The 18,005-nt window shown below is 43.2% G+C and overlaps 1 protein-coding gene across 12 annotated transcripts in view; it reads right to left on the bottom strand.

Moving 5' to 3' along the window:
* The window catches only part of mcm9 (minichromosome maintenance 9 homologous recombination repair factor), a 37,857-nt gene that overhangs the window by 8,762 nt on the left and 11,090 nt on the right, over nt 1-18,005 (bottom strand). For 4 of the 12 annotated variants that reach the window (XM_061812416.1, XM_061812417.1, XM_061812415.1 and 1 more), the window contains exons 7-14: nt 16,817-17,017; nt 16,620-16,745; nt 16,317-16,436; nt 16,042-16,216; nt 15,654-15,856; nt 8,775-8,978; nt 8,524-8,606; nt 6,499-6,644 (exon numbers count right to left, since the gene is read on the bottom strand). In XM_061812416.1, coding sequence (XP_061668400.1) covers nt 6,499-6,644; nt 8,524-8,606; nt 8,775-8,978; nt 15,654-15,856; nt 16,042-16,216; nt 16,317-16,436; nt 16,620-16,745; nt 16,817-17,017 — 1,258 coding nt within the window. Of the gene's footprint in view, nt 1-3,569; nt 4,298-4,432; nt 6,645-8,523; nt 8,607-8,774; nt 8,979-11,725; nt 11,839-15,653; nt 15,857-16,041; nt 16,217-16,316; nt 16,437-16,619; nt 16,746-16,816; nt 17,018-18,005 lie in introns of those variants that run through there. The other 8 variants (XM_061812422.1, XM_061812423.1, XM_061812421.1 and 5 more) reach the window with 7 other exon arrangements.

The raw sequence follows: 18,005 nt of genomic DNA, 5'->3' as shown, positions 1-18,005 counted from the left end.
TGAAGTTGGACGTTGTGTTAAAAACAGAAATAATTTGCAAATCATGTTCCAACTATATTTAATTGAATACACTACAATGACAACATGCTTAATGTTCAAACCGCTAAACTTTTTTTCCGTAAATGATTAATTTGGAATTTCATGACTGCAACACACCACAGCTGGGAAAGCGTCATGTTTACCACTATGTAACAACATTCAGGCATATGTGATTTGACTGAATGAAAAAAGACTGAAAAATAGCCGGGGGCTGCAAGTATGTAAGTATGATCAAAGGATAATCACCAATTTTAACGTGCACGTTTTATAAATTGTATTATGAATGAAATATATCTAGTACATGTATAAATAAATGTTACTCTGTTTTCAAAATGTACGCAATATCTTCTTTTCCTTTCGGCTTGTCCCGTTAGGGGTCGCCACAGCGTGTCATCTTTTGCCATCTTAGCCTATCTCCTGCATCTTCCTCTCTAACCCCAACTGCCCTCATGTCTTCCCTCACCACATCCATAAACCTTCTCTTTGGTCTTCCTCTCGCTCTTTTGCCTGGGAGCTCCATCCTCAGCATCCTTCTACCAATATACTCACTCTCTCGCCTCTGAACATGTCCAAACCATCGAAGTCTGCTCTCTCGAATCTTGTCTCCAAAACATCCAGCTTTGGCTGTCCCTCTAATGAGCTCATTTCTAATCCTATCCAACCTGGTCACTCCGAGCGAGAACCTCAACATCTTCATTTCTGCCACCTCCAGTTCAGATTCCTGTTGTTTCTTCAGTGCCACTGTCTCTAATCCGTACATCATGGCCGGCCTCACCACTGTTTTGTAAACTTTGCCCTTCATCCTAGCAGACACTCTTCTGTCACATAACACACCAGACACCTTTCGCCAGCTGTTCCAACCTGCTTGGACCCGTTTCTTCACTTCCTGACCACACTCTCTATTGCTCTGTATTGTTGACCCCAAGTATTTGAAGTCATCCACCCTCGCTGTCTCTTCTCCCTGTAGCCTCACTCTTCCCCCTCTACTTTTCTCATTCACGCACATATATTCTGTTTTACTTCGGCTAATCTTCATTCCTCTCCTTTCCAGTGCATGTCTCCATCTTTCCAATTGTTCCTCTGCATGCTCCCTGCTTTCACTGCATATGACAATATCATCTGCGAACATCATGGTCCAAGGGGATTCCAGTCTAACCTCATCTGTCAGCCTATCCATTACCACTGCAAACAGGAAGGGGCTCAGAGCTGATCCCTGATGCAGTCCCACCTCCACCTTAAATTCCTCTGTCACACCTAAGGCACACCTCACCATTGTTCTGCTGCCATCATACATGTCCTGTACTATTTTAACATACTTCTCTGCCACACCAGACTTACGCATGCAGTACCACAGTTCCTCTCTTGGTACTCTGTCATAGGCTTTCTCTAGATCCACAAAGACACAATGTAGCTCCTTCTGACCTTCTCTGTACTTTTCCACGAGCATCCTCAAGGCAAATAATGCATCTGTGGTACTCTTTCTAGGCATGAAACTATACTGTTGCTCGCAGATACTTACTTCTGACCTGAGTCTAGCCTCCACTACTCTTTCCCATAACTTCATTGTGTGGCTCATCAACTTTATTCCTCTATAGTTCCCACAGCTCTGAACATCCCCTTTGTTCTTAAAAATGGGAACTAGAACACTTTTCCTCCATTCTTCAGGCATCTTTTCGCCCGCTAGTATTCTGTTGAATAAGTTGGTCAAAAACTCCACAGCCATCTCTCCAAATTGCTTCCATACCTCTACCGGTATGTCATCAGGACCAACTGCCTTCCCATTTTTCATCCTTTGTAATGCCTTTCTGACTTCCCCCTTAGTAATCATTTCCACTTCCTGGTCCTTCACTCTTGCCTCTTCAACTCTTCCTTCTCTCTCATTTTCTTCATTCATCAACTTCTCAAAGTATTCTTTCCATCTATTTAGCACACTACCGGCACCAGTCAACACATTTCCATCTCTATCCTTAATCACCCTAACCTTCTGCACATCCTTCCCATCTCTATCCCTCTGTCTGGCCAACCTGTAGAGATCCTTTTCTCCTTCTTTCGTGTCCAACCTGGTGTACATGTCTTCATATGCCTCTTGTTTAGCCTTTGCCACCTCTACCTTTGCCCTACGTCGCATCTCGATGTACTCCTTTCGCCTCTCCTCAGTCCTCTCAGTATCCCACTTCTTCTTCGCTAATCTCTTTCCTTGTATGACTCCCTGTATTTTGGGGTTCCACCACCAAGTCTCCTTCTCCCCTTTCCTACCAGATGACACACCAAGTACTCTCCTGCCTGTTTCTCTGATCATCTTGGCTGTCGTCGTCCAGTCTTCCAGGAGCTTCGGTTGTCCATCGAGAGCCTGTCTCACCTCTTTCGGAAGGCCGCATAACATTCTTCCTTTCTCAGCTTCCACCACATGGTTCTCTGCTCTACCTTTGTCTTCTTAATCTTCCTACCCACCACCAGAATCATCCTACATACTACCATCCTATGCTGTCGAGCTACACTCTCCCCTACCACTACTTTACAGTCAGTAACCTCCTTCAGATTACATCGTCTGCACAAAATATAATCTACCTGCGTGGTTCTACCGCCGCTCTTGTAGGTCACTATATGTTCCTCCCTCTTTTGGAAATAAGTGTTCACTACAGCCATCTCCATCCTTTTTGCAAAGTCCACCACCATCTGCCCTTCAAAGTTCCTTTCCTGGATGCCGTACTTACCCATCACTTCTTCATCGTTCCTGTTTCCTTTACCAATATGTCCATTACAATCTGCACCAATCACAACTCTCTCGCTGTCTGGGATGCTCAGAACTACTTCATCTAGTTCCTTCCAGAATTTCTCTTTCAACTCTAGGTCACATCCTACCTGTGGTGCATAGCCGCTAACCACATTATACATAACACCCTCAATTTCAAATTTTAGTCTCATCACTCGATCTGATACTCTTTTCACCTCCAAGACATTCTTAGCCAGCTCTTCCTTTAAAATAACCCCTACTCCATTTCTCTTCCCATCTACTCCGTGGTAGAATAATTTAAACCCTGCTCCCAAACTTCTAGCCTTACTACCTTTCCACCTGCTCTCTTGGATGCACAGAATATCAACCTTTCTCCTAATCATCATGTCAACCAACTCCTGAGCTTTTCCTGTCATAGTCCCAACATTCAAAGTCCCTACACTCAGTTGTAGGCTCTGTGCATTCTTTTTTTTCTTCTGACGCTGGATCTGGTTTCCTCCTCTTCTTTGTCTTCGACCCACAGTAGCTGAATTTCCACCGACGCCCTGCAGGTTAGCAGTGCCGGGGGCGGGCGTTGTTAACCCGGGCCACGACCGATCCGGTATGGGATTCTTTAGATGAACGCTCATATTTGTTTGGCACAGTTTTTACGCCGGATGCCCTTCCTGACGCAACCCTCTGCATTTATACGGGCTTGGGACCGGCCTACAGATTGCACTGGTTTGTGCCCCCATAGGGCTGCATTCAAAATGTACGCAATATGATCGTTCATTATTTCGGTGCATACCTTTACCCCAAAGAATTACAAATTCAAATTCACATTCAACAAAGTAAACTGCTTGAAGTGAAACTAAATTGAAATCAGATTTGCATCATGGCATGCAAGTGTGCTTTCATAGCGTGTATATCGTCTCCATTCAAAAACATTTTAATTTCTTGTTTTTGTAAATGATTGAAACGCATGAACTTGACAACAATTATTCACGTCATGTTTCATTATCAGTAAATAATGGACATTTTTACAAGAAATTGCTAACTTTCACCTCGTTATTGATGACCCTGTCTGCAAATGGGTTGATTGTTTTGGGAGATCTTGCCTCTCAATATCGGTAGTACTGGACGTAAAAACTAGGGATGATGGTTTGTTGGCCTTGGGTTGACATCCAAATGTACCAGCTATGGAAAAGTTTGTTTTCCTTGCTTCCAGTTGTTTGATATGTTTTTGATGTTTCATGTGAACCTCCAATGCCTTGAAACCTCTTGATCCATAGTTAATAGTATCCGGGGTTGTTGTTGATAAATGGCTTTTGCTTTGCATAGTAGAGTTTTAAGTTGCACATGAATAGTGTCGAACTGTATTTATTGATGTTGGTTTTCTGAAGTCATCTTGAGCCCACATGGTGATGTCCTTTACACATTGATGTCAGTTTCTGATGCAGGGATGCCCAGGGATCGAAGGTCACAGGCATTCAATGTTTTTGGACCAAATCATGACACCCACCTGTTCCCAATTAACTTGTTCACCTGTGGAATGTTCCAAGCAAGTGTTGGATGAGCATTCAAAACAAAAAGAAGCCAAGTTTTTTTTGTCATCTGTCCCAATTTTTTTGGAATGTGTTGCTGCCTTAAAATTTAAAGTTAATGGTTACAGTATTTGCTAAAAACACATTTTATTCACTAAATCATTAAACATTGTCTCGTAGTGTTGAACATGATCATCTTACAGTATTCTGTTTCTATTTGTGTTCAACAACGTCCCAACATCATTGAAATTGGGTGTGTAAATACAAAACTGAAAATGATACATTTCACTTAAAAATGAACGATGAATTGGTTTCCTCTTTTACATCTTTTTTTGTTTAACAGTTCAATTTAGGTGTTATACCACCGTCTAAAACAATAACTGGATGAGCCAAAATGTTCTTCAAGTACACCAAAACAAAACTGAGACAGGCTCATACTGGTAACTCTACTCAGGAAATTAATCCTTTCCAGAAGTTGTTTGGGAATTTTCTTCGTAAGTAGAACCACATTTTACATGTAAATTGCCTAATCCGTTCCAAATCTCCACCCCGCCCGAAAAAGCATTCAAAGTATATAATGTAAAGGGATGCTTAATGTCTCGACCAAAATTGCCTCACGGTCGATCGTATGACTGCGTCCCAAAAAAAAAAGATGGTAGCCTATCATCCATCTTATCGCTTAATTCGCGTGTGGCAGATACATCCATTGCACGCACATAAAGACATGTTCTAGCAAGCGGGCCTCCTATTTACGGTCTCTATTTCGCTTTCTCCACAGCAGTCGCAGTCTTCATGCATTTTAGAGTAATTCCTATTTTAAATATTTCTTGCACTCAGTTTTAAGTGTTTAAACACTTTTTTTTCCTGTTTCTAAATGCTTTTAATCATGTAAACCACAATGAGTTACCTTTTGAATGAAATGCGTGGTATAAATAAATTTGCTTTGGTTGGATTAAATTCACAATGTGCATATAGAAGCAAGCTGCATTTGGTTGATCACAAACTTTTCTATAGAAGCAATTTCAAACAAATATAAATAGATATCCGTTTAAACTTGCGATTACTTGGCTTTCAAAAACATAAGGCTTGAATTTAAAAAAAAGAGGAATTTTTTTCATCCTGTTATCAAGGTACAATTTTATCCACCATCTCTGTCAGAACACTAGGGGGCACGATGTAAAAACATTGCATTAAAAAAAAGGGAAGAAAAGTACACAAAGATGAATGTACAGTAGTTTCATGTCTAATAGATAGCTAAGATAGGCTCCAACACGCCTGTGACTAGTGAGGATAAGCAGTACAGAAAATGTTTACAGAAATGTATGGATAGATGGGATATGTTCTGATGGATTGGTAAATCCATCCATCCATTTTCTTCACCACTTATCCTCACAAGGGTCGCGGAAGTGCTGGAGCCAATCCAAGCTGTCATCGGCCAGGAGGCAAAGTACACCCTAAACTGGTTGCCAGCCAATCGCAGGGCACATGGAGACAGACAACAGTCGCACTCACAATCATACCTATGGGCAACTTAGAGTGTCCAATAATGTTGCATGTTTTTGGGATGCGCGCTCAACGTATTGGCCACACCTGAATCAAGCGACGAGGTGGATGATAGTGTAACATATTTTTTTTGTTGTTGTTTTTTTTGGGGGGGGGCGTGGGGGGGCACGCCGTCACACTGCCTCGCGGTCATCGCATTGAGCACCCCTGGTGTAACTAAATTTCCTTTGACATGGCTCATTATGTTGATGACTTTCGACGTAAATACGTTCGCAGTGCGTGAAGCAGCTTTTTGCGCGTTTGGCATCACTTCCGTAAATGCCCACGCACGTGATTTTTCTTGTTCAGCTGTGCACATTTTTCAGAGCAAAGGCGTGTGGTAGCGCTCGTCAAATGTGAGTGACTGTACTTCAGCATTATGTTGTTACTTATATTTATCTGCAGGAGAACAGCAGATTGCACATATAAAGAGAGCGGTACAGTATTGGTATGTCAGTGATTTAGTCAAAGTAGCAAGTCTTTTCAAGTCAGTGAGTCCGAGGTGGTTCCAATTTTTTAATGTTAAGACTACGTCTATCAACTTCATTCCACTCACTGCATTAATAAAACCTTAATGATGGCAACGCAAAATCCTTCCTGAATGGTCTGACATGAATCAACAAAGGTATTAGAGACAGTCAAAGTCTACATTTTACCCACTTGGCCAATCTGTCCCTCTCCTTCTGAAGCAAGTGGGGCAGGTTAAGTACTTCTAACAGTACCTGACACTGTGTCTGATACTGTTGGCCAGGGTCATCAGGGAATGAAGTAAGCACTCCATTTACACTTCCAAGCAAACCACCACCCTAAGAGGTTCAAAGACAAACACAGATTGTAGAAGTAGTGTCAGCACTTTAGATCAGTTAAATCTGTTAAAACTAACCAGTTATCTGTGTAAAAGCACAGTTATTTAACATATCCTGTACTGAAATGTGTGTTGGACAATCTAAACACTGAAACCACGTTATTGTTAAGAACATTTTGTAGATACCGTAATTCCTGGCCTACAGAGTGCGGCTGTTTATAAGCCTCACCCAGTACATTTGTAAAGGAAATACCATTTGGGATATACATGGGCCGCAGCTGTGTAAAAGCCGCAAGTGCCCACATTGAAACACGAGATATTTACGAAGAAAGACGGTAATCAGAGAGTTTAACGCGAGTGCTGCCGCGTCAATGCCGCGCTAACAGGGCTGAAAAACATACTGGTAAAAATCACTGAGACACGGCAGTAATACGCTAGCGCAGCGCTAACAGGGCAGGAGCGGTAAAAGTCACTTCCTCGGCACATATAGAGCTCATGCACCTACGTCACCGAAGTCATGTGACTGGCCATATTAACTGTCTAGCAAAGCATATACAATGCTAAGTCTGTTGGAGACGGCACGAAAATATGTCTTATACCACGATGCCCAGAGTTTTGTCCGATACCGTTAAACATTTAGGTGATAAACAAATTTACATGGAAAAATGAGAGACACTTGGCATAGAGGACCTATATTTAATACCGAAGTTGATGTTTTCGATGATAAGAAAGTGGACTGCTAACCCGCTTCCGCTTGTCTTGGACAAGTGGATCTAAACATGTATCTGGTGAGTAAGTCATGGAATTTTACATGGAAGAGTTTGAAAGCGTAGAGAAGTCTGGATGCATACAAATACTTTGTTGCTGGATCCTTTCTCAATCAAGAATAAATCCCACATAGTGATGGAGCCACTGAGATTTTTTCCAATACAAATACAAAACTCGAATTCATTAACTATGATTGGGGAGAAAAAACGACACGAAGCGTGTTGCGGCCACACTTTAAACTTCGGAAAACCTCTCCATGAGAAACGTTTTTTTTTTTTTTTTTTTAAATATGCATTGTTCTCAAATTAGTACAATGCGTATTTAAAAAAAATAAAATAAACCGCTGGGATAAGCTTTGGCCCCAGTACACGAAAGTGTGATGCAGCCACACGTTAACCAACGTAAACATCACTGTGACCATCAGTTTATTTTCTTTTTATAAATACACATTGGACTCATTTGAGAACAATCCATATTAAAAGTCTGTCAGGGAGAGGGTTTACCGAAGTTTAAAGTGTGGCCGCAACACACTACCGTGTATGTTGGAGACGACTCCCTGTGTTTTTTGTTGTTGTTGTTCTCATTGTTCTCAAATGAGCCAACTTGGCATAATAAATACTTCTTGGGAATTTGAGATTGAAAAGAATAATTCCTACCGGAAATGAAGTGATCGCTACACAGTCGTGTGTATCTGGTTGGGCACCATCAATCACGTTTAATTGCCGAAATCCATCGATCTTTTCAGCTGGTATTCCATAAATTATCTCTTTGAATATCCATCTCATCTGTTGTAACAACCAATAGCACAACAAGTCCCAGGCTAGTGAATATTCTGCTCTATTTCAATGTCCCCCACACTGTCGAGCAGCTCTTTTTGACTGGCAATATGGCGCTGTGAAAATGGTGACGTCAAGTGCACGAGCTCTATATTCCACCGGTCTCACTCTTACCTTTTCAGGTCGAGTGCCCCCTTGCGGCCGTTAGAAAAAATTCCTAAATTAGCCCATTCACCGTATAAGCCACAGAGTTGAAAGTGTGTGAAAAAAGTCGGGGCTTATAGGCCGGAAATTACGGTACTTTGTGAGGAGAAAAACGGAAAATAGACTTAATACCTGCATGGAACACTCCATTACAGAGACGGCCATAACAGCATCCTCGATTGTCACTGTCTCTCTGTACATGAGTCTAGCATGAGCTGAAATCAATACTTCAACATGAGTGTTGTCGAAGATGGATCCTAATGTGCCTTGTTACATGGTACATGTTTTACTTGTTTTTCTTCATTCAATGGCAGAAGAAATATGCTGGATCGAGTTTAAATGGAAAGAAAAATGAATACATTATTTTAAAATGGCATGCTCACCTTCGGCCAGCCTGCTGAGACTCTCGAGCATGCGGATGGTTGTGCGTGCAGCACTGCGGCCTTGACTCTGCCTTTGCAGCTGGTAGTACCTTGATAAGATTGAGTTGGCCTCAATCGAAACCTGGGGCCGCAAACGCTTTATCAGACTGAAATACACCTTCATTTTCTCCATCGACCATAGGGCGGAGCTTTCAGAAGGAAGTCCTAAGAACCAAGATTGGGGTACAATTTTTAATACTTTCTTCATGCTTGAATTTGGAATTCAACATTTAATCGTGACAAGACAGGTTTTGCAGTGGTAATAGGCTGACCGATAAGGTTAGACTGAAAACCCCTTGGACCATTATGTCCACAGATAACATTGTAATCTGCAGTAAAAGCATGGAGCAGATGAAAGAAAAGAAAGGTGGAGGCATGCGCCGTAGAGGAGGGGAATGAAGATTACACAAAGTAATACTGAATATATATATACAGTAGAGAAAATACGTATTCGAACAACCTCCTACACTGCAAGTTCTCCCACTTAGAAATCATGGAGGGGTCTGAAATTGTCATCGTAGGTGCATGTCCACTGTGAGAGAGATAATTTAAAAAGAAAAGTCCAGAAATCACAATGTATGATTTTTTTAATGATTTATTTGTGTGATACAGCTGCAGATAAGTATTTGAACACCTGTCTATCAGCTAGAATTCTGACCCTCGAAGACCTGTTAGTCCGCTTTTAAAAGTCCACCTCCACTCCATGTATTATCGTGAATCAGATGCACCTGTGTGAGGTCGTGAGCTGCATAAAGACACCTGTCCACCCCATACAAATCAGTAAGACTCGAACTTGTAACATGGTCAAGACCAAAGAGCTGTCCATAGACACCAGAGACAAAATTGTACAACTCCACACGGCTAGAAAGGTCTACAGAAAAATTGCCAAGCAGCTTGGTGAAAAAAGGTCCACTGTTGGAGCAATCATAAGAAAATGGAAGAAGGCAAACAGTCATGTCAATCTCAATCGGAGTGGAGCCCTATGCAAGATATTACCTCGTGGGGTCTCAAAGATCCTTAGAAAGGTGAGGAATCAACCCAGGACTACACGACAGGACTTGGTCAATGACCTGAAAAGAGTTGGGACCACAGTTTCCAAGGTGACTGTTGGTAATACACTAAGATGTCATGGTTTGAAATCACGTATGGCATGGAAGATTCCCCTGCTTAAACCATCACATGTCAAGGCCCGTCTTAAGTTTGCCAATGACCATTTGGATGATTTAGAGGAGTCGTGGGAGAAAGTTTTGTGGTCAGATGAGAATAAAATGGAACTTTTTGGTCATAATTCCGCTAACCGTGTTTGGAGGAAGACTGATGATGAGCTCCATCCCAAGAACACCATCACTAATGTGAAGCATGTGGGTGGTAGCATCATACTTTGGGGGTGTTTTTCTGCAGATGGGACAGGACGACTGCACTGTAAAAAGGAGAGGATGACCGCAGTCATGTATTCTGAGATTTTGGGGAACAACCTCTTTCCCTCAGTGAGAGCATTGAAGATGGGTCGTGGCTGGATCTTTCAATATGACAATGACCCAAAGCACACAGCCAGGAAAACCAAGGAGTGGCTCCATAAGAAGAATATCAAGGTTCTGGCGTGGCCTAGCCAGTCTCAAGACCTTAAGCCAAAAGAAAATCTTTGGAGGGAGCTGAAACTCAATGTTTCTCTGCGACAGGCCAGAAACCTGTCTGATCTAAAGAAGATCTGTGTGGAGGAGTGGGCTGAAACCCCTTCTGCAGTGTGTGCAAACCTGGCCAACAACTACAGGAAACGTTTGACCTGAAAACAAAGGTTACTGTCCCAAATATTAACATTGGTTTTCAAATACTTATTTGGAACTGTATCACACAAATAAATAATTTAAATAAAAATCATACATTGTGATTTCTGGATTTTTCTTTTTAGATTATCTCTCTCACAGCGGACATGCACCTGCGATGAAAATTTCAGACACCTCCATGATTTCTAAGTGGTAGAACTTGCAATATAGCAGGGTGTTCAAATACTTATTTTCTTCACTGTAAAAAAGAGAGCGGTGGAGGGGAAGAGTGAGGCTACAGGGAGAAGAGATTGCAAGGGTTGTGGACTTCAAATACTTTGGGTGAACAGTCCAGAGAAATGGTAAGCATGGTAAAGAAGTGAAGAAACTGTTCCAAACAGACTGGAACAGCAGGTGGAAGGTGTCAGGTATCTTATGTCAAAGATGATTCTCTTCTAGGATGAAGGGCAAAACTCATAAGACTGTGGTGAAGCCATCAATGATGCACAAATTAGAGATGGTGGGACTGAAGAGAAACAGGAAGCAGAGTTGGAGGTGGTGGAAATGACCAAGCGGGGTGGGTCATCACGGATTGACACCACACCTGTGTGATGGTATCGAAGGGACTCGAGAAGGAAGGGGTAAGTGTTACACCAATGTCATCCTCCATGATTTGACTGGCTAAGTCTTCAATAGTTTCTGTACTGTTCTCTTCATGTGTTTTACTTCCAAAGTGCTAACATGAATAAACAGCCAGCCAAACTCCTTTTCAAGAGCCAGGAAGTGAGCATGCTTGCTCCTTTAATGACTTCTTAACAGGTCAAGTCGGGTGACAGAATGAAAATGGAGTGAAACTAGAAAAAGAAATACAAAACATACTAAACAGAATGCAATGTCAAATCAGTATGGAGTATAAACATCTTCCATTAGTATATGAATTAAACATTCACATTCAGTAAGTCTAAGCACAAACAGCAACAGCATTCTACTGAAGTGAGTAGCAGATACACATACTGCTGCTAGCTATCTCATGAGAATGAATACAACATGTAAAGTTACTAAATCAGTGCAGCTCACAAATATACACAAAGATACTGTTAAAGTTACTAACAATACTTCTGAAACATGTAAAGAACATAAATTACTCACAGCTATTGCTTTCTGACGGATTCATGCACAGGAATAAGCTGATTTCAACGTGCTACATCTTTCAACTGTTGACATGCTTTTTTTTTACCGTTTTGCTCAGCACTTCCTACTTCCTGTATTCTACAGTTTCAAAATAAAAGCTCAGCAATGCACTCTCAAAATTAACAACACAAACAGATCTTTTCTAATAAAATCGATCTTAACATATTAAACACTTGGGGCAGAACAGTTTCTCTTATTTTATTATCTGTGTTACTATACTGTTGTTCTTTCGGAAATAGCTGACTTAGCCACAAGATACTAGAGAGCTCCTTCCATAAATCCATTGTGGGTCACTCAACTTTCCTTTTCTTTTGCTGCTGGTAGCACTGCATTCTTTCTTTGTGCCCATGGCAAAGAAAGTACTGGAAATTATTTTATTTTAAAGCTGGAGAATCCCCCTCCTCGAGCCGTCACCTTATCGTGGTGGAGGGGTGTGGGTGTCCCGATGATCCTAGGAGCTAAATTGTCTGGGGCTTCATGCCCCTGGTAGGGTCATCCATGGCAAACAGGTACGAGGTGAGGGGCCAGACAAAGTAAGACTTCAAAACCACTATGATGACAACACAAATTAAATCTGGAGCCAGGCCTGGAGGTGGGGCCCGAAGGAGAGCACCTGGTGGCCGGGCCTGCACCCATGAGGATCGGCCGGGCACAGCCTGAAAGGGTGACATGGGTCCCCCTTCCCATGGGCTCACCACTTGTGAGCTGGGCGGTGGCCAAATGCGGGGACCTTGGCAATTCGATCCCCGGCTAGAGAAACCTGCTCTAGGGACATGGAATGTCACCTTTTTGGAGGAGAAGGAGCCCGGGTTGGTGTGTGAGGTCGAGAGGTTCTGACTAGATCTCATCGGACTCTCCTCTACACACCCCTTGGGCTCTGGCACCACTCCTCTTGAGAGGGGTTGGACTCTCCTCCACTTTGGAGTTGCCCACAGGGAGAGACGCCGAGTACGTATGGGTATACTTATTGCCCCCATGCCCGGGGCCTGTAAGTTGGGGTTTACGCCGTTGGATGAAAGGGTAGCCTCCCTCTGCCTGCAGGTAGGGGGATGGGTACTGACTGTTGTTTGTGCTTATGCACCTAACAGCAGTACACAGTACCCAGCTTTTTTGGAGTCCTTAGAGGGAGTGCTGGAGAGCACCCCTTCTAGGCAACTGGAGCTTTGGCCCTAAGGTGGTCGGTACCTGTCGTGGTGGCAACCCACGAACAAGTTGGTGGACACCAACAGTGAGGGATGCTGTCAAGCTGAAGAAAGAGTCCTATCGGGCCTTTCCGGCCTGTGGGAATCCTGAGGCAGCAGATAGGTACCGGCTGGCCAAACAGAATGCAGCTTTGGTGGTCGCTGGGGGGAAGACCAGGGCGTGGGAGGAGTTTGGTGAGGCCATGGAGAACGACTTCCTGACAACTTTGAGGAAATTCTGGTCAACCGTCTCAGAATGGGAACCAGTGCGACGTCAACACAGTGTATAGTGGGGACAGGGTGCTGCTGACCTCAACTCGGGACGTTGCGAGTCGGTGGTGAGAATACTTCTAAGACCTCCTCAATTCCATCAACACGCCTTCCCACGAGGAAGTTGAGTCTAGGTGCTCTGAAGCGGGGTCTTCTATCTCTGAGGTTGAGGTCACCAAGGTGGTTAAAAAGCTCCTTGATGGCACGGCACCGGGGGTGGACGAGATTTGCCAGGAGTTACTAAAGGCTCAGGGTGTTGCGGGGCTGTCCTGATTGACACACCTCTGCAACATCGCGTGGACATCGGGGACAGTGCCTCTGGATTGGGAGACTGGGGTGGTGGTCCCCCTTTTCAAGAAGGGTGACCAGAGGGTGTGTTCCAACTATAGAGTGTTCAAAGTCCTCAACTTCCCTGGTAAGGTCTACTGGAGAGGAGGGTCTGTCAGGAAGTTGAGTCTCTGATTCAGGAGGAGGAATGTGGTTGTCGTCCTGGCTGTGGAACAGTGGACCAGCTCTATATTCCCTCAGCAGGATCCTCGAGGGTGCATGGGAGATGGCCTGACCAGTCTACATGTGTTTTGTGAATACGAAGAACATGGGGGTTCTTTGGGAGAATGTTGTACTGAACCCACTGACACGAGCTGTTCGGTCCCTGTACGACCCCTGTCAGAGTTTGGTCCGCCTTGCCGGCAATAAGTCGGACTCATTTACGGTGAGAATTGGATTCCGCCAAGGCTGCATTTTCTCACAGATTTTCTTCATAACTTTTATGAACAGAATTTCTAGACGCAGCAGAGGTGTAGAGGGTGTCTGGTTTTGTGGTCTCAACATCGCATCTCTGTGCATGCAGGTGATGTGGTTCTGTTGGCTTCATCAAGCCGTGATCTCCAGCTCTCACTGGAGCGATTCGCAGTAGAGTGTGAAGCGGCTGGGATGAGAATCAGTGCCTCCAAATCCGAGACTATGGTCCTCAGTTGGAAAAGAGTGGCGTACCCTCTCCAGGTCGGGGATGAGATCCTCACCCAAGTGGAGGAGTTCAATTATCTTGGGGTCTCGTTTACGAGTGAGGGAAGAATTGAGCCGGAGATCGACAGACGAATCGGTGCAGCGTCTGCAGTGATGTGGACTTTGTTTCGGTTCATTATGATAAAGCTAAGTCGAAAGGCGAAGGTCTCAATTTACCAGTCGATCTATGTTCCTACCCTCACCTATGGGCAAGCTGTGGGTCGTGACCGAAAGTATAAGATCCCGGATACAAGCGGCCAAAATGAGTTTCCTCCGCAGGGTGTCCGGGCTCTCCCTTAAAGATTGGGTGAGAAGATCGGTCATCTGGGAGGGGCTCAGTGTCGAGGCGCTACTCCTCCGCATTGAGAGGAGCCAGATGACGTGGCTGGGGCATCTGATTCGGATGCCTCCTGGACCCCTCCCTGGTGAGGTGTTCCAGACATGTCCCAGCGGAAAGAGACCCTGAGGACGACCCAGGACACGCTGGAGAGACTATATCTCTTAGCTGGCTTGGGAATGCCTCTGGATCCCTCCAGAAGAGCTGGAAGAAGTGGGTGGGAATGGGAAGTCTGGATATCCCTGCTGAAGCTACTTCCCCCGCGACACGACCCGGAAAAGTGGTAGATAATGGATGGATGAATCTTGAGAAGCAATGGGAAATGTGCTCACACTATGACAGCCTACTTGACTCAAAGTTGGTCGTGGCTTGTCTAGTGCCCCCTCCTCCAACTCTAAGAATTGGATCGAAATCCGAGGCCTTTTTTTATGCTGATTCTTTGTTTGAGGTCAGATTTGTACAACCCCCGAGTTATTCGAATTCTGAGATTCCACTGCACTCGATAAGTCCATCTGTCGATGTTCCATTGAGCTTATCTGCAACCGTGTCATGGGCGTGAGACAGGCTACACTCTAAACTGGTTGGCAGCAAACTCCAGGGCACACATAGACAAACAGGCATTGGCACTCACGCTAACAAAGAATTTGAGTCTTCAGTCAACCTCACCATGTGTTTTGGGGATGTAGGAGGGAACTGGGGTACCCTAAGAAAACCAACGCAAGCACGGAGTGAACATGGAGATTCCACACAGGTGGTGGTGCTAAGAAATATGAGGCCACCAAGCGGCCATTAGTTGAAACAGTAATTGAGAATGACATTTTTACTTGAAAATGTGCAACTTTGCAATTTGTTAGATTTATAGCTAATGGATAATGATTACATCAAATTGGAAAAAACAACAAATAGCAATCATCATAACTATCTGCAGAATCTATTTTTATTCCTCAATATCATTCTGTAAATCATTCACTGAGTGTACTTCAATTCCAACCTTCTACTTCAAAGTATTAGTCATCAGCAGTGCAGTATTAGAATTAGTCATTATTTCCATAATGTATATTTAATAATTTGAATTTCATATTCTTTTCCCTACCTCTATCCTCCAGTATGAAAGAGGAGATGATGCGGTCCCAATCTGCGTTTCTGTTATCCAGCAGAACCAAAACCAGGTCAAAGCGACTTAGCAAAGGGCTCGCCAATGCCACATTAACCGACAGTGATTCGTTTGGGTCATACTGGCTTTTGGGGTTTGTAGCTGCCAGAATGGTAGCACGAGTGTTCAGTTTACACACCATACTGTGGAGAGAAGAAACAATGTAGAGGAGCACAATCATTTATTTGCACTATCACAGCTTTTTATTAACAATACAACCTTTGAGTGATGTCTATAGAGAAGGTAAAAATGGTTTATCTGTACTCAATTTGGTCAAACAAGTCATTACTGTTTTATCTATAGAATAACCTTCAACTTAATATCCTACCCAGCTTTAGCCACACTAATCGATTGTTGCTCCATAGCTTCATGGATGCTGATGCGGTCATGTTCTTTGATGCTGTTGAATTCATCAATACAGCATAAACCTCCATCTGAGAGTACCAGGGCTCCTGCCTCCAGATGCCAGTCACCTCCATCCTTCACTGCTGCAACAGTTAGTCCTACGCCAATTTACAAGATATTGTAACGGATTGGACATGTTGGCATCTTAAGTAGTCACATCCTTGTGAGAAAATCAAAAGCCTGATAAAGGTCGCATACCTGCACTTGTTGAACCAATTCCAGCAGTGAGCACAGAGCGAGGCATCATCTTAGCTGCATATTTTAAGAACTGAGACTTGCCTGTACCAGGGTCACCAACAAGCAGCAAGTGACATTCACCTTAGAAAAATTAATTTCACAGTAAGATACCAATGTGATGAGCATCAACATGATCATTTCCTTCATGGGACATAAACCCGTATCATGCAGCAGTTTCACGGATGGCAACGGCAATTTTCAGATGCCATTAGCTGTTTGAACTTGACATATACTTTTAATAGAAACATAAAACTGGATAAATACCCCTGGTCTTGGTCCCCGACGAATCTATTCTCTGTACTCCTCCAGCTAACACCATGGCAACGGCCAGTTTAATCACATACATGCCAAACACTTGAGGGCAAAGACTCAACAAGATCTGGTTCCTGCCTACAGATTGTGGAGATACAATGAAAACCATTGAAAAATAATTTAACACAGTAACTGAGAAGAATTCTTACCAGCTAATGGATCATATTTGTAGCACTCCCAGAATTGTTTGAATTCCTTTTGAACATCTTCTATGAGTAAGGAAGCAACACCCTGCTGGTTGTTGACTTCTATGTTGTTGGCTTTGAGAACCAGCTCCAAATCACAGATAGAACCATCATAAAAAGGTTTCCAACGCTGGCACATCACTCCATAAACAGTCACATCATCTCCTGGGTAGACAGTTAAATAAAAACACTAGCTCAGACAACACTAAACTAAATGGTGGTACACAGTAGTCCCTTGGTTGTCACGGGGGTTACGGTAATTTCTCATGTTTAATGGGCACCCACGTATAATATGATATATGAAAGTCTACACCTCTCTCATAACCTGTACGTCGCAATGGCATTTTGTAATGAAAGTGTAAAGCTTTTTCATAATCACTAGATGACAGCATACATTTCTAAAATGTGAAAGTTTTTCCATTTTCCACTATGCCTATTTACAATGCACACTATTGACCTTTGAAAATTTGGGGGGAGAAAAAATTACACATTACACACACGAAATGACAGTAAATTCCATAAAATCCGCACAACAGATGAAATCCTTAAAGTACTGGAGAAACCATTATCTACAGCATATTTATATGATTTTCAAAATTTCGATTTACTGTGTGCAATTCAAGGTAAATATGTTATACTTTCCAGAGGAGAAGTTACTGTATGTATTCGTCCATTTGAGTTCAATATCCACACTCAGCATTATCTCATTAAAATGCAGGTTGTGTGCCGATTCATTTACATGAAAGTCAGCCATAAGGATGTACACCGGGCATGTCGAAAGTCTGGCCCAGGGGCCAATTGCGGCTTGTGTTCAGATTTTCACTGGCCCGCGACCTCTGTAAGAAAATCAATTACATACGGCCTGCTTGCACTGTTGACTATTGTATAAAATACTCGTGTAAAAAAAAAAAAAACATTTTACATTTCACCAGTAACAGCAGCGCTGAGGCCACATCCTGGTTGCGCTTGACATCTGACCTCTAGTCATCTTTTCAGCACATACCATTTCAAACATGGTGATTGTTGCTAAAAATAATAATAAATTGACAGTGACTACCACTGATTCAAGAACTAGTGTAAATTGGGAGTATTTTTTTTTCTGAATTGCGCAACAACTGTCAGCCCTATTTGCCATGAGAATGTAGCTGTTTTC

Source organism: Syngnathoides biaculeatus, chromosome 23 (assembly GCF_019802595.1).
Source record: "Syngnathoides biaculeatus isolate LvHL_M chromosome 23, ASM1980259v1, whole genome shotgun sequence".
NCBI lineage: Eukaryota > Metazoa > Chordata > Actinopteri > Syngnathiformes > Syngnathidae > Syngnathoides > Syngnathoides biaculeatus.
This window is presented reverse-complemented; position numbering and strand designations above follow the sequence as displayed.